Raw genomic sequence first — 27,242 nt, 5'->3', positions numbered from 1 at the left:
GGTGTTCACAGACGCCTCCCTGACCGGCTGGGGCGGAGTACTGGGCCATCTCACGGCGAGCGGTGTTTGGCCCCCGTCCCCGAGACACATCAACCTCCTAGAGATGGAGGCAGTGCAGAAAGTCCTCCTACACTTTGCCACCCATCTGCAGGGTCGCCACGTGTTAGTTCGGTCGGACAACACCACAGTGGTGGCCTACCTGAACAGGCAGGGGGGGACCAGGTCCCCCGCTCTCCACAGGCTGGCAGCGGAGGTGCTCAACTGGGCGAGCATCCGCCTGGCCTCTCTGAAAGCGCGCCACATTCTTGTGCCATTGATACCCCGACGTGGTATCAATGGCACAAGGGGATCCGTGGCCCCTCCCAGACAGACCGGACGCTCTGACTCAGGCAGGGGGGGCCCTCCTGTCCCGTCCGGTACTGGGGCGCAGACTGATGGTCTGGAGGCTGAACGGGGGAAGTTGCTAAACCTTGGCCTCCCCTCTTCAGTTGTTGCCACAATTCAGGGTGCTCGGGCCCCGTCTACGACCAGGGCTTACAGGGTCCGTTGGCGTCTTTTCTCTGATTGGTGTTCAGAGAAGGACCTGGACCCTACATCCTGTTCTATACAGGATGTACTGAGTTTCCTGCATGGTCGGTTCGGTGCCTCAGGCGCTCTTGGGAGAGGCGGCCTGGCCGAACTGGACCATATCTTTCCTCGGGTGGCCAGCGCTCTTGGGAGAGGCGGCTTCGGACACCCTTGTTATCAGGGTTGAGTCTGCACTAGCGCTCTTGGGAGAGGCGGCTCGTGCAGGCTTCCCCTGATTGTCTTTTTCCGGGGTGAGGCGCTCTGGCGTTGTTAACGGCTATCGGCTGCCCCTCACCCTGCCCGTGAGCCCCTGCTACCTAGGGAGCGTTGAGCCGCTCCCTGGGATGCATAGAGTTGCCACGGGCCTGCTCCAATCATGCGAGACCATGCCTGCTGGGAGTACATTGGTCGGCCACGGCTGCGCGTTGCTTTATGCAATAGCGCAGCCTAAGGGCAAGCACACAATTGAAGTAGAAATCTAAGTTACCTATGTAACTATAGTTCTACGAAATGTGTGCGCCGCCCTTAGCTACGGGCCCAGCAGGCACGACCTCTCTTCGATGGCTGAGTTCAAAGGAGACGATTGAAGGGAGAGTCCCCCTTTTATAGGGGTCAGGGGTGAGTGGACCCCAAGTATGATTGGAGCGGTCAGTTCTTTGATCCTCTCAGGGCGGGAAGCTGGCGCTTCCGAGAGATATGCAATAGCGCAGCCTAAGGGCAAGCACACAATTGAAGTAGAACCAGTTGGGAACCAATGGCAGCACTGGGCGGTTCACTTTCGATTCTACGTCTCCGTTTATATACAGGGCTCACAGCTGCTTGGCAAACTGCAGCTTTGTGCCCGTCCTTCAACATGACCACTTTATTGCGTGTCTCTTTGCATATTTTCTTCACACTGCTGACAGGTAGGCTACGCGTTTTATTTTGATAGGTTAATTTCATGTGCAATACATTTGGAATAGTTGTTGTTGTTTTTTTAGTTCTGTGCCAGAATAGCTTTAATAAAGAAAAAATAAAATTGTAATATCACACTCATGAAGCAACATCAAGTAGCTTTTTAATGTGTTTGGAAAACATCCTTTTGTAACACAGGCAATATTGAAAGATGGCATGATATTTGAGGACATCTGGTGGTGAGATTTCAAATTACATCTGTAATATCCTTGTCATTTAAGGATGTGCAGACACCAGATGGAGGATACTTGTTTTTAATGATGAAGAAATCACACACTGCTCTCTATAGGTCAGTGGTAGCGTTACACTCTTATCTATTGCAACATCTATTTTAGTTTTTGGTGTGTACAACAAAATCGGAATGAAGTCATGTAGTTTGGTTCATCAACAATAAATAGCTTCATACGTTATTTTTGGACCACTCAATCGTGCTACAGGCCTAGATTTTAGCAGGAACGCAAAGTAATATCACACAGTGTTAGTGCTCATTAAAAATACACTAGTGACACGAGAACAGGCATTATCCTTCTGAAGCTGTTCATGACACGTATTTGATTTCATAACTGCCACATAAAAATACAAACAAGAATCTATTGCTGAACCATGAATGTAAATTTATGTTTGTTTTGAAGTTGTTCGCCCTGACGAGGTTTATGTTCGAGTCGGAGACCTGGTCGTTCTGAATTGTCCCAACATCAGAATGAGTACCACGAAGACCCCCCCGTCCTGGACCAGTTTCACCCCTCACGAGAGGAACTTAACCAACGAAATGAACTCAACATCGCCATTTCTGATCCACGAGAGGAGCGTCGTTTTGCTGAGCGCCTCAATTGACCATCAGGGCAACTACTCGTGCTCTATGGGGTAAAATAGTCTAGTATGTATGCACTGTATAGCCTAAACAGAGGTGGATGGTAATCAGTTACATTTACTTAAGCAACTGGAAGTAATATTGCTTCATAAAGCATCATAGTACATCTATTCTTTTACTTCTATTTCAGTAGTTCTAAGCTATTTCAGCAAAACGTTCTACTACGAGTTCATCTTTAGGTGGCCATTCATTCATTTTCTTCCGCTTTATCCGGGGCCAGGTTGTGGAGGTAGCAGGCCAAGCACAGATGCTCAGACTTCCATATCCACACACACTTCCTCCAGCTCTTCTGAGGTGACACCAGGTCTGCTTAGACAGTCCCTCCAGCATGTCCTGGGTCTTCCTGGGGGCCTCCTCCCAATGGGACCCAGAACACCTACCCAGGGATCGCCCAGGAGCCACCCCAGCCAGCTCCTCTCAAAGGAAGAGAAGGTTGTGAAGGACCAGCAGCTCTACTCCCAGCTCCTCCCGAGTGACTGAGTTCCTCACCCTCGAAGGGTGCGCCCATCCAGTGCTTGTATTCGTGATCTATCTATTGCAATCTTGTGTATTGCAGGGGTTCTCAAACTTACTTGTCACACAATATCACCTCAAACACACTTAGCCGGGTCTAAAAAAAAGGGCCTACAAATAATTAAATTGAGATAAATGATGTCATATCAATGTCTCTACCAGAAAAAAAAACAGTCAAGCTAAATGCAAAACAAAAATACTACATCTCCTTTGTTAATGAATTGTAAAGATTACATGTATCAGTTTGAGCACCATAGTTGAATGGAATATAAATCACAACTATAGACTATAACAAGTAGTAATGTTTTATTCATTTCATATTCTTGCTTGAGTAATTATTTGAATGAACACCTTTTACTTCTGCATGAGTAAAATTGTTGTAAAGTAAGTACTGTTACTCTTACGTAAATATTTTTAGTTGACTATCCACCTCCTTCAACAAATATCATATTTTATGAAGTTATAAAGCCACTTGAGCTTCTTGACCGAATTAAAATAATGCTCATGTGAAGTAAGTATATCTCCATTCACAGGAACCGCACTTTCTGGTACAAATTGGTCGTCTACCCCGCAGTGCCTGACGATGCCCAGAAGATGGCGCGGTACCCCAGCACCTGCTACACTCAGGAGAGCTGCACTTTGCGCTGTCCCATCTCCAACTCACCGAGATCAGTCATACCCAACATGACCCGCCTCGGCATCACATGGGAAAAGGTTAAACATTTTTTATGTCATACTCTCGTAAGTGTAGGCACAGGGTTTTTTTTCTTGTTTATTTTTTTTTAATCACAAATGTATTTGGAAACAGTGATGGAAGAAGTTCCCCGTTTGAAGCAAAAATGTATAAATAAACAACAGTAAACGCATTAAAGTAACCACTTTAAAATGTAAAATGTTTCATTCAAAATCAGGTGAGCAGAAGAGACTTGGTCAACTAAAAGTACTTAAGGAAATGTTTTAGGTTTAAATACCTAAAACGATTCCTTAAGCACTTTTAAGTACGTTTACTTTCCACTTCTTTGCAAACTACAGATGAACCCAATGAACTCTGTTTTGTTACTATAGTTAAATATTAACGTTATGAGAAATTTCGAAATGAGCAAAATTCTACATGTGGCAATAGTATTACTGGATTTATCTTCTGTTATTTCAGCACTCTCTTCTCGTTTCTTATTGTAGGATGGCACGTCACAGTTCAGAGAAACTCTGTCATTCAGGAGCGTTGAGGAAAAAGACCAAGGGACTTTCACCTGCACTCGCTCCTATCTCTACAAAGATCAAATATATAACAGGACCAACACCATTGTACTCACTGTCAAACCGCAAGGTATTTCCTATAACTTTCTGTTCCAAAATTAGAAAGAGCTGTACCAGTCAAAGGCTGTTTGTGGTAAAGTCATACCAGCTTCTGAACGCTCTTGTCTGAGCTCATCGTGTGGGCGAGTGGTGGTCCAAGGGTCCACTTGGAAAACTCCCATAGCAGCTGTGACAATATACGTAGCTTAACATACAGGGTATGGAGTAAAGCACATTGTGTGACTGTGAAAAGAACTATACATGCATGTTCCTGTATAATGAACACTGTATTACACTAGAGTTATGTACGTGGCCATAAAGATCTGCCTTAGTGGTTCTAAACTCTGGTACTGGGGCTTCCTCTGCAAATTTAGTTCAGATTTGATCTGGGTCCATATTTTATGAGGTGGTTCTTGGTGTGAAAACTTTGACAACCTGATCTATCTCTGATCTAGCCCAGTGTTAGTTTTGACAACATATTTTAATTTAGTTTTAGTCTTTTGATCAAAATGTAATTTTAATTTAGTTGAGATTTAGTCAAAAAATATATTCAATTTTAGTCTAGTTTTAGTCGACTAAACTTGCAAGTAAATTTAGTCGTAGTTGACTTTGCATTTATAATATTCATTATAATCATGTTTAATCTCTGTCTGAAGCTGCTCCCACATGAACAAAGCTTTTGCAAACAAATGCATTTGGCAGAGAATTGGATGATTTTAGTCTCTTCTTTTCATTTGTTTGTTTAGTCTTAATTTAGTCGACTAAAATATCTGGACATGTTAGTCATAGTTTTAGTCTCATGAAAAACTTTAATATATATTTTTAGTCCGTTACCTTTTTTAATCGTCAAAAATATAACTTAGACTAAAATAAAGACTTAACAATTAACACTGATCTAGCCTAGCTCACAATGACTGCATGATTCTCAATAGCTTTACATCATGTTGCTACGAACGTATACTGAAGATAATTCTTGTAATGCTTATGATTACATCCATTTACTTTATATTTCTCCACATCTGCCAATATAATAGTCTAATTCTACTGTTGTTTTTCTCAGAGCCGCATCCAAATATCGAGATCATTTCACCTCATGACGGGGATGTATTTGAGGTGGATTTAGGTAAGTTATAGCCTGACAGTCATAATATATATCCTATTATCATCTTCTCATGTATTTGTTTTGAAGGTTCTGTTTTTGTGATAAACTGCACGGCCACAATATTCCCAGACTTTGATGAGGTTTACTGGATAATTGACAAGTCGTCCGTAAAGACCAATTCCAACTTAAGAGTCTACTCCAACTTCACTATGTGAGTAATATATCCACCGCAGCCTCAAACAATTTGCAGAATATCCTTTTCTGACGGTTTTCATGTTTCTCCTTTGATTTCAGGTTTACAAGCAACAAGACGAGTCACATGACAGGATTGTTGATTTTCAAAGAGGTTTTAAAGGAAGACTTATCCAAGGACTTCACTTGCAAACTCGAGTCCGTGGCGGTGCCATCGAGCTTTGTGACGATCTCTCTTAAACAGAAAAGTACGCCACAAATCACAACAAAACACGGGGCAAAAACAAAGTTGTATAGACATCATTTAAAGAAAAGACTCATGAATCTCTAACAGGATAGATTTATTGCTCTTGGTTGTTTCAAGTGCTAATTTGGAAAACTGCTAATGCACATGCAGACTATTGTTTTGTACTATTGCTTTTACAATACTGTGTATTGTAACGGCAAAGTATGCAGTTTAAAAGTTGATGTAAAAGATTATGTTAAAGTGAATTGTGCATTTTCTCCCCTATTATTATTATTATTATTATTATTATTATTAGGCCCGAGCGGCCTGGCAGGGCTCGGGCCTATTGTAATTGTACGGCAGTGCGCGGAGCGCACTGAAGAAAGACGTGCGCGTAGCGCACGTCCCGAAAAGAGCGCGCAGCGCTCAAGAAACAGAGCGCGGAGCGCTCCCCATGCATTAGACAGTAATAGGGGGGACTCCCGGCACCACGCCCTGTCCGGTGAAATAGGCGTGTGCCGCGAAAGCGGCACATTTGTAACTGCTCGTGTGAAAAAAGGTGAAAAATCCAGTGAAGGCGCAACATTGACAAGAAAGTAGTCGATGACGAGCGCAACGCGCTCGTCATCGACCATGGCCACTCCCCAATGCCCAAAACACTACTAGAGTGACTCAGGGCATTGAGGCCTATCCAATGATATAGGTGTTTGCCGCGAAAGCGGCATATTTGTTGTTGCTCGCAAAAAAATCTGAAAAAAAAACGCATTAAGAAATATTGACAAAGAAGTGGTAAAATACGAGCGCAACGCGCTCGTATTTGACAATGAACCTCACGGGTGGGTTACTGGACGTGAGACCTTTCCGACGATATAAATATGGGCCGCCGAAGGCGGCGCTATATTGTTATTGTAAGGGTTTTTCTTATTAGGCCCGAGCGGCCTGGCAGGGCTCGGGCCTATTGTAATTGTACGGCAGTGCGCGGAGCGCACTGAAGAAAGACGTGCGCGTAGCGCACGTCCCGAAAAGAGCGCGCAGCGCTCAAGAAACAGAGCGCGGAGCGCTCCCCATGTATAAGACAGTAATGGGGGGACTCCCGGCACCACGCCCTGTCCGGTGAAATAGGCGTGTGCCGCAAAAGCGGCACATTTGTAACTGCTCGTGTGAAAAAAGGTGAAAAATCCAGGCAAGGCGCAACATTGACAAGAAAGTAGTCGATGACGAGCGCAACGCGCTCGTCATCGACCATGGCCACTTCCCAATGCCCAAAACACTACTAGAGTGACTCAGGGCATCGAGGCCTATCCAATGATATAGGTGTTTGCCGCGAAAGCGGCATATTTGTTGTTGCTCGCACAAAAATCTGAAAAAAAAATGCATTAAGAAATATTGACAAAGAAGTGGTAAAATACGAGCGCAACGCGCTCGTATTTGACAATGAACCTCACGGGCGGGTTACTGGACGTGAGACCTTTCCGACGATATAAATATGGGCCGCCGCAGGCGGCGCTATATTGTTATTGTAAGAGTTTTTCTTTTTAGGCCCGAGCGGCCTGCCGTCGCAAGGGCCTATTGTAATCGCAATCACAGCGCAGTGCGCGCAGCGCACTGAACCTAAGTGCGCGGAGCGCACAAAAACAGCGCGAAGCGCTGTCCCCATGTCAACCGTAAACTCACCATGTAAAACAGTGAAGCCCACACCGGAGGTGTGGGCCCTTTATACTTATTATTGCTTTAAAATGAATGGGGGTATATAGTGTGAATGGGGGTATATAGTGGATGACGAGCGCTTCGCGCTCGTCATCCACCCAGGAACCCCACGGGTGCGTGCGGATCGTTGAAAGCTTTCCAAAAATGTATAATACGATATCGTCGCCAAAGCGACGATATTGTTTTTCTCGGAAATATTATTATTCTTTCTTCTTTCTTCTTCCGTCTTCTTTCTTCTTTCTTCTGCTCTTTGAGCAGGAATTTGACCCCCTGAACATAGTCGAAAACTCACCAAACTTTGCCCAAAATTCAGGTCCGGTGAAAAATTAATTAAAATGTGTGTTTCATATTGGGGAAAAAAAAAATGGCGCGACAGCGCCACCTACAAAAGTGAAAATACATTACGCCAATGGGGGAGGGGCCGAAGTAAACTTTGTCGTAGAGCGACGAGATTCGGTACAGATATTCGTCATGTGACGACAAAAAAAAAATATTATTGTGGCCACGCCCCCTGACAAACCGGAAGTCCGCCATTTTGACAGGAAGTCCGGAGAATGCTGAGTCAGCGTTTTCGCTGACTTCGCATTTTAACGAACTCCTCCTAGGGCGTTTCACCAAATGAGCTCAAAATCGCTCCAGCTCATCTCCAGATGTGGGGCATCAAAAGTTATCCACATTTTTTGGCTAAGTTTTACGGTTTGTTTGCGGCGAAGCCGCAATCTTTCCGAAGTATTTTGCGATTCATCAAAAACTAAAAATCGCTCCCATTCGCACAAACAAACTCCGATTAAAAATCGGAAATATACATTTTATTGACCTTTCACCCCTGGACACAGCAAATGTGAAAAAGTGACATTGGGCGCGATAGCGCCCCCTCCAGGTGCAGAAGAAAAAATGCATTATGGGAAAAAAATTAGTTTGTCGGAAATGAATGAAATTCGGCACAAAAATAGTTGATGGCGTCCCGATCCAAAAAGCCAATGAGACCCATATTGTATTTTGTACGGTGTTGCCATGGTGAATCAAAATACATTGCGTCTATGGAGGCGGGACCAACCGGGGCCAACGTCAACTTTGTCGTAGAGCAACGAGATTCGGTACAGATATTCGTCATGTGTTGACAAACAAAAAATATTATTGTGGCCAAGCCCCCTGACAAACCGGAAGTCCGCCATTTTGACAAGAAGTCTGGAAAATGCTGAGTCAGCGTTTTCGCTGACATCGCATTTTAACGAACTCCTCCAGGGCGTTTCACCAAATGAGCTCAAAATCGCTCCAGCTCATCTCGAGATGTGGGGCATCAAAAGTTATCCACATTTTTTGGCTAAGTTTTACGGTTTGTTTGCGGCGAAGCCGCAATCTTTCCGAAGTATTTTGCCATTCATCAAAAACTAAAAATCGCTCCCATTCGCACAAACAAACTCCGATTAAAAATCGGAAATATACATTTTATTGACCTTTCACCCCTGGACACAACACAGGTGAAAATGTGACATTGGGCGCGATAGCGCCCCCTCCAGGTGCAGAAGAAAAATTGCATTATGGGAAAAAAATTAGTTTGTCGGAAATTGATGAAATTCGGTACAAAAATAGTTGATGGCGTCCCGATCCAAAAAGCCAATGAGACGCCTATCATACTTTGTACGGTGTTGCCATGGTGACGTCCGGGGCCCCCCATGTTATCGTATTGGGACTGACACATGAATCTCACATTATACAAAATTATAGCGCGTTAGCGCCCTCTGTCAGGAGCTTGTGGACAGTGGTCATGGAAGTACGGCACATTAGGGCCGTCTGATGCTACTTGTTAAATTAAAAAGATTACGGGCGCGCTAGCGCCCTCTGCAGGCTGGAGCCATTTCTTACATGGAGAGGCTAAAAATGTAGCTTAGATGTTTACTGACAAAGATTAATGGCACATTTGGGCAATAAAATGCAGTGTGGCGCCCTTGGTACGGTTACATAGACGCGGCAATAGAGGCGCTAAAGGAGGCACGGCCCGCGAGGGCCGTTCGATGCCGCTTGCGGCTTTAATTCTTATTATTATTAGGCCCGAGCGGCCTGGCAGGGCTCGGGCCTATTGTAATTGTACGGCAGTGCGCGGAGCGCACTGAAGAAAGACGTGCGCGTAGCGCACGTCCCGAAAAGAGCGCGCAGCGCTCAAGAAACAGAGCGCGGAGCGCTCCCCATGCATTAGACAGTAATGGGGGGACTCCCGGCACCACGCCCTGTCCGGTGAAATAGGCGTGTGCCGCGAAAGCGGCACATTTGTAACTGCTCGTGTGAAAAAAGGTGAAAAATCCAGGCCTGGCGCAACATTGACAAGAAAGTAGTCGATGACGAGCGCAACGCGCTCGTCATCGACCATGGCCACTTCCCAATGCCCAAAACACTACTATAGTGACTCAGGGCATCGAGGCCTATCCAATGATATAGGTGTTTGCCGCGAAAGCGGCATATTTGTAGTTGCTCGCACAAAAATCTGAAAAAAAAAAGCATTAAGAAATAATGACAAAGAAGTGGTAAAATACGAGCGCGTTGCGCTCGTATTTGAAAATGAACCTCACGGGTGGATTACTGGACGTGAGACCTTTCCAACGATATAAATATGGGCCGCCGAAGGCGGCCCATATTGTTATTGTAAGGGTTTTTCTTATTATTATTATTATTATTATTTTTCCTCTCCCCCCACAAAGTGCCTTTTCCCTCTGACGAAAAGTCCTGATTTTTGGCACAAAATTCAAAAATGTTAATGGTTCAAAATTTGCTATTCCCAAATTTCAAAATTCAAAAAGATGGCGCGTTAGCGCCCCCTGGAAATCAGGATTACATTGCGCCCATAGAGAAACCCAAAAACGCAAGTTCGTCGTAGACGAAAAAAATTCGGCACAGTGATTGGTCACATGGAACCAAACAAAAAAACATATTACGCGGTTGCTAAGCAACCATCTGTATGGCGGCCATCTTGGCCAGAAGAGCGACCTGGCGCCGAAGGCGCGTTTTCGTGCCCTCGCATTTGAACGAACTCGTCCTAGGGCGTTGAACGCAGCGACTCCCCGGTCGCTCCAGATCATCTACACATGTGGGGCATTAAAAGTTATTAAAAACTTTCTAATAGGATTTCCGGTTTTGTCATGGCAACGCCATGAATTTGGCGTTCATTTTTGGCGTTCGCCGTCGCCTTCGAAGAGTCATAACTCGCACATACTTTGGCCGATTTTAGTGAAACTTGAATCGTTGGTCGAGTCGTCGGCCCCGGATGTTTTGATATGGGAATTTTGAAAATGGGCACAATAGCGCCCCCTGCAGAGCACCAAATAAAAATGAATGGAGAAAAAAAGTAAACTTTGTCGTAGACAAATAAAATTTGGCACACAATTCCGTCACGTGACCCCGATCAAAAAGTAAATTATGGCCACGCCCATTTTCCCACCGTGTTGCCATGGCAACGACCCGAAATAAAGTTTGGCGTAGCCAAACCAAAATTGGTACACACGTTCGTCGTGACGTTCCGAACAAAAAAGTACATTACGTGGTTGCTAGGCAACCCACACAAAGTCGGCCATTTTGGGAAATATTGCGTGATCTGGCGCCGAAGGCGCATTTCTTGCCTTTGCTCTTTTATAAACTCAACCGAGGGTGGCAGGGACAGCATAGCCACGTACGGCGCGGCAGCGCCCCCGGTTATTGCGGTGGCGTGCGACGGCGTGCGCCAACCGGCCAACGCTGCTCGCGAGGGCCTCTAAATGCCGCTTGCGGCTTTAATTATTATTATTATTTTTCCTCTCCCCCAGAAATCCACTTTCCCACCGACGAAAAGTCCTGAATTTTTGCCCAAAATTCAATTTGGTGAAAAGAAAAAACTTCACATCTCCAAATTTCAAAAATTCTAAAAAATGGCGCGTCAGCGCCCCCTGGAAAAACCACGTTAACATTGCGGCCTATGGCCAGACCCCCCAAAATCACGAAAACGCCGAAAATTTTTGTTCGTCGTAGACGAAAAAAATTCGGCACAGTGATTGGTCGCATGAAGCCAGAAAAAAAAAGATATTACGCGGTTGCTAGGCAACCAACAGTATGGCGGCCATATTGGCCAGAAGAGCGACCTGGCGCCGAAGGCGCCTTTTCGTGCCCTCGCATTTGAACGAACTCGTCCTAGGGCGTTGAACGCAGCGACTCCTCGGTCGCTCCAGATCATCTACACATGTGGGGCATTAAAAGTTATTAAAAACTTTCTAATAGGATTTCCGGTTTTGTCATGGCAACGCCATAAATTTGGCGTTCGTTTTTGGCGTTCGCCGTCGCCTTCGAAGAGTCATAACTCGCACAAACTGTGGCCGATTTTACTGAAACTTGAATCGTTGGTCGAGTCGTCGGCCCCGGATGTTTTGATATAGGAATTTTGAAAATGTGCGCAATAGCGCCCCCTGCAGAGCAACAAATAAAAATGAATGGGGAAAAAAAGTAAACTTTGTCGTAGACAAATAAAATTTGGCACAAACATCCGTCACGTGACCTCGATCAAAAAGTAAATTATGGCTACGCCCATTTTCCCACTGTGTTGCCATGGCAACGACCCGAAATAAAGTTTGGCGTAGCCAAACCAAAATTGGTACACACCTTCGTCGTGACGTTCCGAACGAAAAAGTACATTACGTGGTTGCTAGGCAACCCACACAAAGTCGGCCATTTTGGGAAATATTGCGTGATCTGGCGCCGAAGGCGCATTTCTTGCCTTTGCTCTTTTATAAACTCGACCGAGGGTGGCAGCGATTTCAAAACCACGTAGGGCGCGGCAGCGCCCCCCGGTTGTTGCGGTGGCGTGCGACGGCGTGCGCCAACCGGCCAACGCTGCTCGCGAGGGCCTCTAAATGCCGCTTGCGGCTTTAATTCTTATTAGGCCCGAGCGGCCTGGCAGGGCTCGGGCCTATTGTAATTGTACGGCAGTGCGCGGAGCGCACTGAAGAAAGACGTGCGCGTAGCGCACGTCCCGAAAAGAGCGCGCAGCGCTCAAGAAACAGAGCGCGGAGCGCTCCCCATGCATTAGACAGTAATGGGGGGACTCCCGGCACCACGCCCTGTCCGGTGAAATAGGCGTGTGCCGCGAAAGCGGCACATTTGTAACTGCTCGTGTGAAAAAAGGTGAAAAATCCAGTGAAGGCGCAACATTGACAAGAAAGTAGTCGATGACGAGCGCGTTGCGCTCGTCATCGACCATGGCCACTTCCCAATGCCCAAAACACTACTATAGTGACTCAGGGCATTGAGGCCTATCCAATGATATAGGTGTTTGCCGCGAAAGCGGCATATTTGTTGTTGCTCGCAAAAAAATCTGAAAAAAAAACGCATTAACAAATATTGACAAAGAAGTGGTAAAATACGAGCGCAACGCGCTCGTATTTGACAATGAACCTCACGGGTGGGTTACTGGACGTGAGACCTTTCCGACGATATAAATATGGGCCGCCGGAGGCGGCGCTATATTGTTATTGTAAGGGTTTTTCTTATTATTATTATTCTTATTATTTTTCCTCTCCCCCAGAAATCCACTTTCCCACCGACGAAAAGTCCTGAATTTTTGCCCAAAATTCAATTTGGTGAAAATAAAAAACTTCACATCTCCAAATTTCAAAAATTCAAAAAAATGGCGCGTCAGCGCCCCCTGGAAAAACGACGTTAACATTGCGGCCTATGGCCAGACCCCCCAAAATCCCGAAAACCCTGAAAATTTTAGTTCGTCGTAGACGAAAAAAATTCGGCACAGTGATTGGTCACATGAAGCCAAAAAAAAAAAGATATTACGCGGTTGCTAGGCAACCATCTGTATGGCGGCCATATTGGCCAGAAGAGCAACGTGGCGCCGAAGGCGCCTTTTCGTGCCCTCGCATTTGAACGAACTCGTCCTAGGGCGTTGAACGCAGCGACTCCCCGGTCGCTCCAGATCATCTACACATGTGGGGCATTAAAAGTTATTAAAAACTTTCTAATAGAATTTCCGGTTTTGTCATGGCAACGCCATGAATTTGGCGTTCATTTTCGGCGTTCGCCGTCGCCTTCAAAGAGTCATAACTCGCACATACTGTGGCCGATTTTACTGAAACTTGAAACGTTGGTCGAGTCCTCGGCCCCGGATCTTTTGATATGGAAATTTTGAAAATGGGCGCGATAGCGCCCCCTGCAGAGCACAAAATTAAAATGAATGGAGAAAAAAAGTAAACTTTGTCGAAGACAAACAAAATTTGGCACAGACGTACGTCACGTGACTTCGAGCAAAAAGTAAATTATGGCCACGCCCATTTCCCCACCGTGTTGCCATGGCAACGACCCGAAATAAAGTTTGCCGTAGCCAAACCAAAATTGGTACACACGTGCGTCGTGACTGTCCGAACAAAAAAGTACATTACATGGTTGCTAGGCAACCCACACAAAGTCGGCCATTTTGGGAAATATTGTATGATCTGGCGCCGAAGGCGCATTTCTTACCTTTGCTTTTTTATAAACTCGACCCGAGGGTGGCAGGGACGGCATAACCACGTACGGCGCGGCAGCGCCCCCCGGTTATTGCGGTGGCGTGCGACGGCGTGCGCCAACCGGCCAACGCTGCTCGCGAGGGCCTCTAAATGCCGCTTGCGGCTTTAATTAGGCCCGAGCGGCCTGGCAGGGCTCGGGCCTATTGTAATTGTACGGCAGTGCGCGGAGCGCACTGAAGAAAGACGTGCGCATAGCGCACGTCCCGAAAAGAGCGCGCAGCGCTCAAGAAACAGAGCGCGGAGCGCTCCCCATGCATCAGACAGTAATAGGGGGGACTCCCGGCACCACGCCCTGTCCGGTGAAATAGGCGTGTGCCGCGAAAGCGGCACATTTGTAACTGCTTGTGTGAAAAAAGGTGAAAAATCCAGGCAAGGCGCAACATTGACAAGAAAGTAGTCGATGACGAGCGCAACGCGCTCGTCATCGACCATGGCCACTCCCCAGTGCCCAAAACACTACTAGAGTGACTCAGGGCATTGAGGCCTATCCAATGATATAGGTGTTTGCCGCGAAAGCGGCATATTTGTTGTTGCTTGCACAAAAATCTGGAAAAAAAACGCATTAAGAAATATTGACAAAGAAGTGGTAAAATACGAGCGCAACGCGCTCGTATTTGACAATGAACCTCACGGGTGGGTTACTGGACGTGAGACCTTTCCGACGATATAAATATGGGCCGCCGCAGGCGGCGCTATATTGTTATTGTAAGAGTTTTTCTTTTTCTTATTATTATTATTATTATTATTTTTCCTCTCCCCCAGAAATCCACTTTCCCACCGACGAAAAGTCCTGAATTTTTGCCCAAAATTCAATTTGGTGAAAAGAAAAAACTTCACATCTCCAAATTTCAAAAATTCAAAAAAATGGCGCGTCAGCGCCCCCTGGAAAAACGGCGTTAACATTGCGGCCTATGGCCAGACCCCCCAAAATCCCGAAAACCCCGAAAATTTTAGTTCGTCGTAGACGAAAAAAATTCGGCACAGTGATTGGTCGCATGAAGCCAGAAAAAAAAACATATTACGCGGTTGCTAGGCAACCATCTGTATGGCGGCCATATTGGCCAGAAGAGCGACCTGGCGCCGAAGGCGCCTTTTCGTGTCCTCGCATTTGAACGAACTCGTCCTAGGGCGTTGAACGCAGCGACTCCTCGGTCGCTCCAGATCATCTACACATGTGGGGCATTAAAAGTTATTAAAAACTTTCTAATAGGATTTCCGGTTTTGTCATGGCAACGCCATGAATTTGGCGTTCATTTTTGGCGTTCGCCGTCGCCTTCGAAGAGTCATAACTCGCACATACTGTGGCCGATTTTACCGTAACTTGAATCGTTGGTCGAGTCCTCGGCCCCGGATGTTTTGATATAGGAATTTTGAAAATGGGCGCTATAGCGCCCCCTGCAGAGCACCGAATAAAAATTAATGGGGAAAAAAAGTAAACTTTGTCGTAGACAAATAAAATTTGGCACAAACATCCGTCACGTGACCTCGATCAAAAAGTAAATTATGACTACGCCCATTTTCCCACCGTGTTGCCATGGCAACGACCCGAAATAAAGTTTGGCGTAGCCAAACCAAAATTGGTACACACCTTCGTCGTGACGTTCCGAACGAAAAAGTACATTACGTGGTTGCTAGGCAACCCACACAAAGTCGGCCATTTTGGGAAATATCGCGTGATCTGGCGCCGAAGGCGCATTTCTTGCCTTTGCTCTTTTATAAACTCGACCGAGGGTGGCAGCGATTTCAAAACCACGTAGGGCGCGGCAGCGCCCCCCGGTTGTTGCGGTGGCGTGCGACGGCGTGCGCCAACCGGCCAACGCTGCTCGCGAGGGCCTCTAAATGCCGCTTGCGGCTTTAATTAGGCCCGAGCGGCCTGCCGTCGCAAGGGCCTATTGTAATCGCAATCACAGCGCAGTGCGCGCAGCGCACTGAACCTAAGTGCGCGGAGCGCACAAAAACAGCGCGAAGCGCTGTCCCCATGTCAACCGTAAACTCACCATGTAAAACAGTGAAGCCCACACCGGAGGTGTGGGCCCTTTATACTTATTATTGCTTTAAAATGAATGGGGGTATATAGTGTGAATGGGGGTATATAGTGGATGACGAGCGCTTCGCGCTCGTCATCCACCCAGGAACCCCACGGGTGCGTGCGGATCGTTGAAAGCTTTCCAAAAATGTATAATACGATATCGTCGCGAAAGCGACGATATTGTTTTTCTCGGAAATATTATTAGGCCCGAGCGGCCTGCCGTCGCAAGGGCCTATTGTAATCGTAATCCCAGCGCAGTGCGCGCAGCGCACTGAACCTAAGTGCGCGGAGCGCACAAAAACAGCGCGAAGCGCTGTCCCCATGTCAACCGTAAACTCACCGTGTAAAACAGTGAAGCCCACACCGGAGGTGTGGGCCCTTTATACTTATTATTGCATTAAAATGAATGGGGGTATATAGTGTGAATGGGGGTATATAGTGGATGACGAGCGCGAAGCGCTCGTCATCCACCCAGGACCCCCACGGATGCGTGCGGATCGCTTAGAGCTTTCCAAAAATGTATAATATGATATCGTCGCGAAAGCGACGATATTGTTTTTGTCGAAAATATTATTATTCTTTCTTTCTTTCTTCTTCTTTCTTTCTTTCTTTCTTTCTTCTTCTGCTCTTTGAGCAGGAATTTGACCCCCTGAACATAGTCGAAAACTCACCAAACTTTGCCCAAAATTCAGTTTTGGTGAAAAATTAATTTAAATGTGTGTTTTATATTGGGGGGGGAAAAAATGGCGCGACAGCGCCACCTACAAAAGTGAAAATACATTACGCCAATGGGGGAGGGGCCGAAGTAAACTTTGTCGTAGAACGACGAGATTCGGTACAGATATTCGTTATGTGACGACAAAAAAAAAATATTATTGTGGCCACGCCCCCTGACAAACCGGAAGTCCGCCATTTTGACAGGAAGTCCGGAGAATGCTGAGTCAGCGTTTTCGCTGACGTCGCATTTTAACGAACTCCTTCGAGGGCGTTTCACCAAATGAGCTCAAAATCGCTCCAGCTCATCTTGAGATGTGGGGCATCAAAAGTTATCCAAATTTTTTGGCAAAGTTTTACGGTTTGTTTGCGGCGAAGCCGCAATCTTTCCGAAGTATTTTGCGATTCATCAAAAACAAAAAATCGCTCCCATTCGCACAAACGAACTCCGATTAAAAATCGGAAATATACATTTTATTGACCTTTCACCCCTGGACACAGCAAATGTGAAAAAGTGACATTTGGCGCGATAGCGCCCCCTCCAGGTGCAGAAGACAAAATGCATTATGGGAAAAAAATTAGTTTGTCGGAAATGGATGAAATTTGGTACAAAAATAGTGGATGGCGTCCCGATCCAAAAAGCCAATGAGACCCATAACGTATTTTGTACGGTGTTGCCATGGTGACGCCCGGGGCCCCCCATGTAAATCTAATGGGGCTGACACATAAATCTCACATTATACAACATTACAGCGCGTTAGCGCCCCCTGTCAGGAGCTTGTGGACAGTGGACATGGAAATACGGCCCGTTAGGGCCGTCTGATGCTAATTGTGAAATTAAAAAGATTACGGGCGCGCTAGCGCCCTCTGCAGGCTGGAGCCATTATTCACATGGAGAGGCTAAAAATGTAGTTTTGATGTTTACTCACAAAGATTAATGGCACACAAGGGCAATAAAATGCGGTGAGGCCACGCTGGCGCCCTCGGTATGGTTACATAGACACGGCTACATAGAGGCGCTAAAGGAGGCACGGCCCGCGAGGGCCGTTCGATGCCGCTTGCGGCTTTAATTATTCTTTCTTCTTTCTTCTTCCGTCTTCTTTCTTCTTTCTTCTGCTCTTTGAGCAGGAATTTGACCCCCTGAACATAGTCGAAAACTCACCAAACTTTGCCCAAAATTCAGGTCCGGTGAAAAATTGATTAAAATGTGTGTTTCATATTGGGGAAAAAAAAAATGGCGCGACAGCGCCACCTACAAAAGTGAAAATACATTACGCCAATGGGGGAGGGGCCGAAGTAAACTTTGTCGTAGAGCGACGAGATTCGGTACAGATATTCGTCATGTGACGACAAAAAAAAAATATTATTGTGGCCACGCCCCCTGACAAACCGGAAGTCCGCCATTTTGACAGGAAGTCCGGAGAATGCTGAGTCAGCGTTTTCGCTGACTTCGCATTTTAACGAACTCCTCCTAGGGCGTTTCACCAAATGAGCTCAAAATCGCTCCAGCTCATCTCCAGATGTGGGGCATCAAAAGTTATCCACATTTTTTGGCTAAGTTTTACGGTTTGTTTGCGGCGAAGCCGCAATCTTTCCGAAGTATTTTGCGATTCATCAAAAACTAAAAATCGATCCCATTCGCACAAACAAACTCCGATTAAAAATCGGAAATATACATTTTATTGACCTTTCACCCCTGGACACAGCAAATGTGAAAAAGTGACATTGGGCGCGATAGCGCCCCCTCCAGGTGCAGAAGAAAAAATGCATTATGGGAAAAAAATTAGTTTGTCGGAAATGAATGAAATTCGGCACAAAAATAGTTGATGGCGTCCCGATCCAAAAAGCCAATGAGACCCATATTGTATTTTGTACGGTGTTGCCATGGTGAATCAAAATACATTGCGTCTATGGAGGCGGGACCAACCGGGGCCAACGTCAACTTTGTCGTAGAGCAACGAGATTCGGTACAGATATTCGTCATGTGTTGACAAACAAAAAATATTATTGTGGCCAAGCCCCCTGACAAACCGGAAGTCCGCCATTTTGACAAGAAGTCTGGAAAATGCTGAGTCAGCGTTTTCGCTGACATCGCATTTTAACGAACTCCTCCAGGGCGTTTCACCAAATGAGCTCAAAATCGCTCCAGCTCATCTCGAGATGTGGGGCATCAAAAGTTATCCACATTTTTTGGCTAAGTTTTACGGTTTGTTTGCGGCGAAGCCGCAATCTTTCCGAAGTATTTTGCCATTCATCAAAAACTAAAAATCGCTCCCATTCGCACAAACAAACTCCGATTAAAAATCGGAAATATACATTTTATTGACCTTTCACCCCTGGACACAACACAGGTGAAAATGTGACATTGGGCGCGATAGCGCCCCCTCCAGGTGCAGAAGAAAAATTGCATTATGGGAAAAAAATTAGTTTGTCGGAAATTGATGAAATTCGGTACAAAAATAGTTGATGGCGTCCCGATCCAAAAAGCCAATGAGACGCCTATCATACTTTGTACGGTGTTGCCATGGTGACGTCCGGGGCCCCCCATGTTATCGTATTGGGACTGACACATGAATCTCACATTATACAAAATTATAGCGCGTTAGCGCCCTCTGTCAGGAGCTTGTGGACAGTGGTCATGGAAGTACGGCACATTAGGGCCGTCTGATGCTACTTGTTAAATTAAAAAGATTACGGGCGCGCTAGCGCCCTCTGCAGGCTGGAGCCATTTCTTACATGGAGAGGCTAAAAATGTAGCTTAGATGTTTACTGACAAAGATTAATGGCACATTTGGGCAATAAAATGCAGTGTGGCGCCCTTGGTACGGTTACATAGACGCGGCAATAGAGGCGCTAAAGGAGGCACGGCCCGCGAGGGCCGTTCGATGCCGCTTGCGGCTTTAATTAGGCCCGAGCGGCCTGGCAGGGCTCGGGCCTATTGTAATTGTACGGCAGTGCGCGGAGCGCACTGAAGAAAGACGTGCGCGTAGCGCACGTCCCGAAAAGAGCGCGCAGCGCTCAAGAAACAGAGCGCGGAGCGCTCCCCATGCACTAGACAGTAATGGGAGGGACTCCCGGCACCACGCCCTGTCCGGTGAAATAGGCGTGTGCCGCGAAAGCGGCACATTTGTAACTGCTCGTGTGAAAAAAGGTGAAAACTGCAGGCAAGGCGCAACATTGACGAGAAAGTAGTCGATGACGAGCGCAACGCGCTCGTCATCGACCATGGCCACTTCCCAATGCCCAAAACACTACTAGAGTGACTCAGGGCATTAAGGCCTATCCAATGATATAGGTGTTTGCCGCGAAAGCGGCATATTTGATGTTGCTCACAAAAAAATATGAAAAAAAAACGCATTAAGAATCATTGACAAAGAAGTGGTAAAATACGAGCGCAACGCGCTCGTATTTGACAATGAACCTTACGGGTGGGTTACTGGACGTGAGACCTTTCCAACGATATAAATATGGGCCGCCAAAGGCGGCCCATATTGTTATTGTAAGGGTTTTTCTTATTATTATTATTATTATTATTTTTCCTCTCCCCCCACAAAGTGCCTTTTCCCTCTGACGAAAAGTCCTGATTTTTGGCACAAAATTCAAAAATGTTAATGGTTCAAAATTTGCTATTCCCAAATTTCAAAATTCAAAAAGATGGCGCGTCAGCGCCCCCTGGAAATCAGGATTACATTGCGCCTATAGAGAAACCCAAAAACGTAAGTTCGTCGTAGACGAAAAAAATTCGGCACAGTGATTGGTCACATGGAACCAAAAAAAAAAAGATATTGCGCGGTTGCTAGGCAACCAACAGTATGGCGGCCATCTTGGCCAGAAGAGCGACCTGGCGCCGAAGGCGCCTTTGCGTGCCCTCGCATTTGAACGAACTCGTCCTAGGGCGTTGAACGCAGCGACTCCCCGGTCGCTCCAGATCATCTACACATGTGGGGCATTAAAAGTTATTAAAAACTTTCTAATAGGATTTCTGGTTTTGTCATGGCAACGCCATGAATTTGGCGTTCGTTTTCGGCGTTCGCCGTCACTTTCGAAGAGTCATAACTCGCACATACTTTGGCCGATTTGAGTGAAACTTGAATCGTTGGTCGAGTCGTCGGCCCCGGATGTTTTGATATGGGAATTTTGAAAATGGGCGCAATAGCGCCCCCTGCAGAGCACCGAATAGAAATGAATAGGGAAAAAAAGTAAACTTTGTCGTAGACAAAAAAAATTTGGCACACACATCCGTCACGTGACCCCGATCAAAAAGTAAATTATGGCCACGCCCATTTTCCCACCGTGTTGCCATGGCAATGACCCGAAATAAAGTTTGGCATAGCCAAACCAAAATTGGTACACACCTTCGTCATGACCGTCCGAACAAAAAAGTACATTACGTGGTTGCTAGGCAACCCATACAAAGTCGGCCATTTTGGGAAATATCGCTTGATCTGGCGCCAAAGGCGCATTTCTTGCCTTTGCTCTTTTCTGAACTTGACGGAGGGTGGCAGCGACAGTGCAAACACGTAGGGCGCGTTAGCGCCCCCCGGTTGTTGCGGTGGCGTGCGACGGCGTGCGCCAACCGGCCAACGCTGCTCGCGAGGGCCTCTAAATGCCGCTTGCGGCTTTAATTATTATTATTATTATTATTATTTTTCCTCTCCCCGAGGAAATCCACTTTCCCACCGACGAAAAGTCCTGAATTTTTGCCCAAAATTCAATTTGGTGAAAACAAAAAACTTCACATCTCCAAAATTCAAAAATTCAAAAAAATGGCGCGTCAGCGCCCCCTGGAAAAACGACGTTAACATTGCGGCCTATGGCCAGACCCCCCAAAATCCCGAAAAACCCGAAAATTTTAGTTCGTCGTAGACGAAAAAAATTCGGCACAGTGATTGGTCGCATGAAGCCAGAAAAAAAAAGATATTACGCGGTTGCTAGGCAACCAACAGTATGGCGGCCATATTGGCCAGAAGAGCGACCTGGCGCCGAAGGCGCCTTTTCATGCCCTCGCATTTGAACGAACTCGTCCTAGGGCGTTGAACGCAGCGACTCCCCGGTCGCTCCAGATCATCTACACATGTGGGGCATTAAAAGTTATTAAAAACTTTCTAATAGGATTTCCGGTTTTGTCATGGCAACGCCATGAATTTGGCGTTCGTTTTCGGCGCTCGCCGTCGCCTTCGAAGAGTCATAACTCGCACATACTGTGGCCGATTTTAGTGAAACTTGAATCGTTGGTCGAGTCGTCGGCCCCGGATGTTTTGATATAGGAATTTTGAAAATGGGCGCGATAGCGCCCCCTGCAGAGCAGCAAATAAAAATGAATGGAGAAAAAAAGTAAACTTTGTCGTAGACAAATAAAATTTGGCGCAGACATCCGTCACGTGACCTCGATCAAAAAGTAAATTATGGCCACGCCCATTTTCCCACCGTGTTGCCATGGCAACGACCCGAAATAAAGTTTGGCGTAGCCAAACCAAAATTGGTACACACCTTCGTCATGACTGTCCGAACAAAAAAGTGCATTACGTGGTTGCTAGGCAACCAACAGGAGGTCGGCCATTTTGGGAAATATTGCGTGATCTGGCGCCGAAGGCGCATTTCTTGCCTTTGCTCTTTTATAAACTCAACCGAGGGTGGCAAGGACGGCATAACCACGTAGGGCGCGGCAGCGCCCCCCGGTTGTTGCGGTGGCGTGCGACGGCGTGCGCCAACCGGCCAACGATGCTCGCGAGGGCCTCTAAATGCCGCTTGCGGCTTTAATTATTATTATTATTATTATTATTATTATTATTATTATTATTATTATTATTATTATTATTATTATTATTATTATTTATTTCAAAAGTGTGGAGCAAAGCAATCTGGCCCTTTTGTTAACTTTACTCTCACTTTACATCAGGTCTGTTATTTTGTCTTTTCTACAGTATTTGCAATTACCATCAAGCCAGTTCCATATATTATACATATTATCCAATGCTCTAAATATATACAATTATAGATAGTAGTTAAAAGTATAGGAATGCCTTATACCTGAACCATAACCTAACAATGTACTTAAACGTGAATGTGAATTTATGACTTTCCTACTCTTCTCTTTTTAGGGCAAAAAACCCCTATAATCCTCATTGTGATTATTGTGGCTGTAATCCTGTTGGCTGCTGTGACTGCACTGATTTGTGTAAAGTTTAAAATGAAGATCATTATTTGTCTTCGAGACCGACTCTGTTTCCGCAGGATATCTGTCGGTAGGCAAACAAACATACACACACATACACGCACGCTCGCACACATAAAGGTTGTTCAAGGAGTATTTGAAGTGCCTTGTGTTTTGGGTGTTAGATGCAAAACCACTCGATGCTACCCTGATGTGTTATAAAGGCGAATCAGAGCTGGCACTTAGCGAAGACGACATAAAGTGGTTAGAAAATGTTTTGGTGAAAGATCTAGGATACAAACTGTGTCTTCATCGCAACAACTCATCAGGAGAAGGTAAAGTCGTAGCAAAATGGAAGTTACCACTGAATATGTTTTTTGAGTAAAGTCCTTCCTGTTGAAATGTTGTTTACAGAGAAGCCAGTACTGGACAGCATTGAGAAAAGTCACGCTGTTATTTTGGTTCCCGTTGTGTCGAATCCTGGTCCAGACTGCAGCCTCGTCACCAAAGATCGTTCTTTCATGGACAGTTCCAGCACTCGCTTCATTCTCATTCAAACAGAGACCGAAAAAGAGTCCAAATCCAGTCCCAAACTAAAGTTACATGAAGACGTGCCTCTTACGGGACACATGGGACAGAGAATCGTCACCTGGAAAGGAACACACTCAAAAAGACAGTCATCTTCATTCATCAAACATTTACAATATCACCTCCCACCACCACAGCACAACAAACAAGAGCAACATATTACTGAGCTATAGTGTAAAGTGCGTATGACACATTTCATTTATTCGCTTTAGCTGAGAGAGTCAGATTTAGGGCTGGGCGATACATCGATATATATTTTAAATGAGATATGGAATTAGACCATATCACATACATCGATATAGTTCAAATTCAGATAAGCTATTAAGTTAACAAAAAGAAGCAGGTAATCAAGCTGATAAAAACTGCTCTTAAGCTGAGCACTTTATTTTGTTATCTCTTTATATATAAATGCTGCCCTCAGAATTTATTTTATAGGCTATATTTATTTAAGATATTTGTTTTTATTTAAATGTGCACCTTGCGGAGCTTTGTTATACGGTGTTTATGTTTACATTTTATACTGAGTTTTCAATAAAACTACTCATTTCACTTAATAAAAAATATTGGGATATTTATTATATATCGATATTCAACCTAAATATATTGGGATTTGACTTTTGGTCCATATCGCCCAGCCCTAGTAGTAATCCATCCAGCATGCTCTGTCTTCCCCTGGGCCTCTTCCCAACAGAACGTGTCCTTTCCCAGGGATGTGCCAAGCTGGAACCCACGTCACCTCAGCACTCACATGGAGCAGCTAGTCTACTCCGAGCTCCTCCTGTGTGACTGACTGAGCTCGTCTCTGAGGGTACTGTTAGAACCCGGCTCTTTTGTGTCACGCAATAACAGATGTCCTGTTTCAGAGATTTTTGCCGTTGTTCCTAGTTACAAAGAAGTAGAAGCAGCTGGTGACTTCAGAGAAAGAAGAAGTGAAGTCTCAAACTTCGTTGACAGTTTCTTTTTATCCTGGTTTTGCACTCCCCTGCACGGAAAGGGTGACTAAGGGCTATGTGTGTGTACTTGTACCTGTACTTCACGTAATGAGCATAGTGACTATGGTGATGAGTCTGACCAGATCCGTACAGTCCAAACTCATTTGTACTTATTTTATGATTCACAAAAAACCATAGCTAAGTCTATTGGAAACATAAGTGAAATTCAAAACCTAGAAAATCATAAATGTCTCTTAACTTTACTACAGTCTTATTTATCCCTATTTAAATTACATGTTATTTATTTTATATTTTATTATTATATTATATGTAAATTATAAACACAATATTGTTTGGGGAATTACCTTCACTACTTACCTAAGCCTGATCCAAACCTGACGCACCTTTGTTTTTTTTGGTTAAAACTCTTTGATATACTGTAAATACTCTTATGACGTGTACTTTTGTATTTAGATCACTGTATGATGATGACTGGCCTTATATAAAACATTATTTTATGCATAACCATCAGCTTCATTGTTATTCTACAAGGCAGGCTGCAAAACTACGCGTCCATCTGCCATTATATAAAACATCTCATGATCAACTGACAATTAGAGATCATGGAGTTAAAGCCTGGAACAGACATATCAATCATGATCTTCTGGATTCATCCACCACATTATACATGTATAAAAACAAACTAAAGCATAAATTAATGGCTCAGTATTTGCACCAGGTACAGAGCAAGGACTGATAAAGGAATGATTGTATGAGTATTGCATATTTGACACTTTGTGTTTGACTTGGTATTTTCACTTGTAGCTCATGACTTGAAGTTACTGATTCTCATTTCATTGTTTACTTGGGAGTGGTGACTTGGCATGACATGCTATTATCTTTTATTATTCTATTATTCGGGTGCACTTCAGACTGTGCAGTCATTTCTCTTTTTGGGGGAAAGGAGCACATAATGTAGCAACAATATAGCATACTGTACAGTAACTTCTTTGTGCTCCAGAGGTTGGAAGATTTTTTCTTCACATAAGCATTTTCTTTATTGTAAGTTCAGAAGTTCAGAAAAATAACGTTACCACACTAACACAGCGAATAATAATCCTGGGGAAATTCCACATTCATAAAGCAAAATGGGCAGAAAGGAAAGGAAACTGGAAACATTTCTTTGCTGAAGTAAAATAGGAGTAGGGTAAGACCATTAAACAGGTGAATAATATTAAAGCCTTCATAACATGCAACCTAATCGAAAAGGTTTGAGCCCATATATCTTACCATTTACTTACCCATACATTTAGCTTTGTGGGGTTTCGGGATTGGCAACACGCTATTGCCAATGAAACTACTATGGCAACAGCGTCCAATGAGGTGGTAATTTTATAAAGAATAATTTGGGGAAATGATTTTTTATTTGGGACAAGGCCTCGTGGAAGGCCCAGGGCACGCTGGTGGGACCATGTCTCCGAGCTGGCTTGGTGTCGCCTTGGGGTCAACCCAGGACAGCTGGAGGAGGTGTGTGTGGATCGGGAAGGAGAGAAGTCTGGACATCTCTGCTGAAACAGCTGCCTGCGCGACTCGGCCCCGGATAAAGCGGAAGAGGATGGATGGGTGGATCATTTATATGTAATTTCTTATGGATACTGACACTGTAGGGTTAGTGTTTTGATGTGTGAACAATAACTCGAGCGTTTTCCGTTTAAATTCTCCATTGGTTATTGCAGTATGAGCTGTATGATCCCATGATGAATGATGAAGAGCGTAGGTTTGGTGTCACTATTGGTGGGGACACTTACAATATTTGGTCATTTTTGTACTCATACTGCTGAGGTCTTACGCGTAACTGCAGGGTCATGTCCATAACACTCTATCACATAGGTTATAGTCCATTATATCTTGTTCATGAAAAATAATACACAGGCGCAGACAGACCATGAAGAGCCATATTTCTACACACAGTTTGTGAAAATAACATACTGCAGTACGCAGCGCCGTGCTCCATCAGCGACTTCATTATGGCCCGGGTGGCAATGACGCCCTCAACTCCGTTTAGTCCCTTTGATTATTACCCCCTTGAGAACAATTATGTACTATGGTCAGAGGCGGTTAGAGTAGCCAAAATATTTATCCAGGGTATATTTGTCAAAATGAAGCATTTGCGCGTAAATATTCACTCATAGCCTAAGAGTATATAGATGCCTCATAATTTTACTCAAACAGAAATATGGTACCATATGATAAATCTACTTAAGGAATTGCAATTTCTTAGAGCAGTTGCTCGGGTTCTTATACTTGAGTAATTGTAGCTGAGCACTACCTGCCTGTGACTATGGAAGGGAATAAATGATTTAATGGATGGATGGATGACGATTCATGTGTGATTTATGTATGAATTTATGTAGACTATTGATTTATGTATAACTTATATGATTTGTGTATGATCTATGTCGGTATGTCCTGTATGTCCTACTATGCAAAACAATAAAAAATGTAAAAAAAAAAATAAGAAAGTTGGAAGTTGCCTATATTTAACTCGCCACTGCCACCTCAGGTCTTGCGCGTAACTGCAGTCTCTATAGCTCGTGCATGACGATAGAGAACTTTTTGATTTTGGGGGAAACCGGGGTACCCAGAAGAAACCTACGCAGACACAGGGAGAACATGCAAACTCCACACAGTAAGGCCCCGCCCCCACGGGATCGAACCTGGGACCCTCTAGCTGTAAAGCACGAGCGCGCTAACTGCTGCGCCACCGTGAAGCCATTGAAACTCTGGGCCTGTCACACACATTCTTGAGAAATTCCGCCGCTGAGTCAGGGTCGATGATGCAGACTTTCAGAAGGTTGCTAAAGTTG

General features: G+C 45.1%; 1 protein-coding gene across 2 annotated transcripts; it reads left to right on the top strand.

Annotated features, from left to right (window-relative positions):
* The first annotated feature begins 1,407 nt into the window (after window positions 1-1,407).
* LOC306962160 (interleukin-1 receptor accessory protein-like 1-B) lies at window positions 1,408-23,635 on the top strand. 2 transcript variants are annotated; one of them, XM_079555235.1, is made up of 11 exons: window positions 1,423-1,472; window positions 1,660-1,700; window positions 2,154-2,385; window positions 3,439-3,619; window positions 4,085-4,232; window positions 5,262-5,324; window positions 5,391-5,514; window positions 5,598-5,743; window positions 22,803-22,925; window positions 23,041-23,190; window positions 23,270-23,635. In XM_079555235.1, the coding sequence occupies exons 3-11, from the start codon at window positions 2,222-2,224 to the stop codon at window positions 23,614-23,616; spliced, it is 1,446 nt and encodes a 481-aa protein (XP_079411361.1). In that variant the 5' UTR covers window positions 1,423-1,472; window positions 1,660-1,700; window positions 2,154-2,221; the 3' UTR covers window positions 23,617-23,635. The 2 variants fall into 2 exon arrangements, with proteins under 2 accessions (XP_079411360.1, XP_079411361.1); XM_079555234.1 differs by lacking the exon at window positions 1,660-1,700 and having other exon boundaries at window positions 1,408-1,472.
* Window positions 23,636-27,242: the final 3,607 nt, after the last annotated feature.

Source organism: Gobius niger (genome assembly GCF_951799975.1).
Source record: "Gobius niger genome assembly, chromosome: 4".
Taxonomy (NCBI): domain Eukaryota; kingdom Metazoa; phylum Chordata; class Actinopteri; order Gobiiformes; family Gobiidae; genus Gobius; species Gobius niger.
Note: the sequence above shows the minus strand (reverse complement) of the source record. Positions and strands in the feature narration are given on the sequence as shown.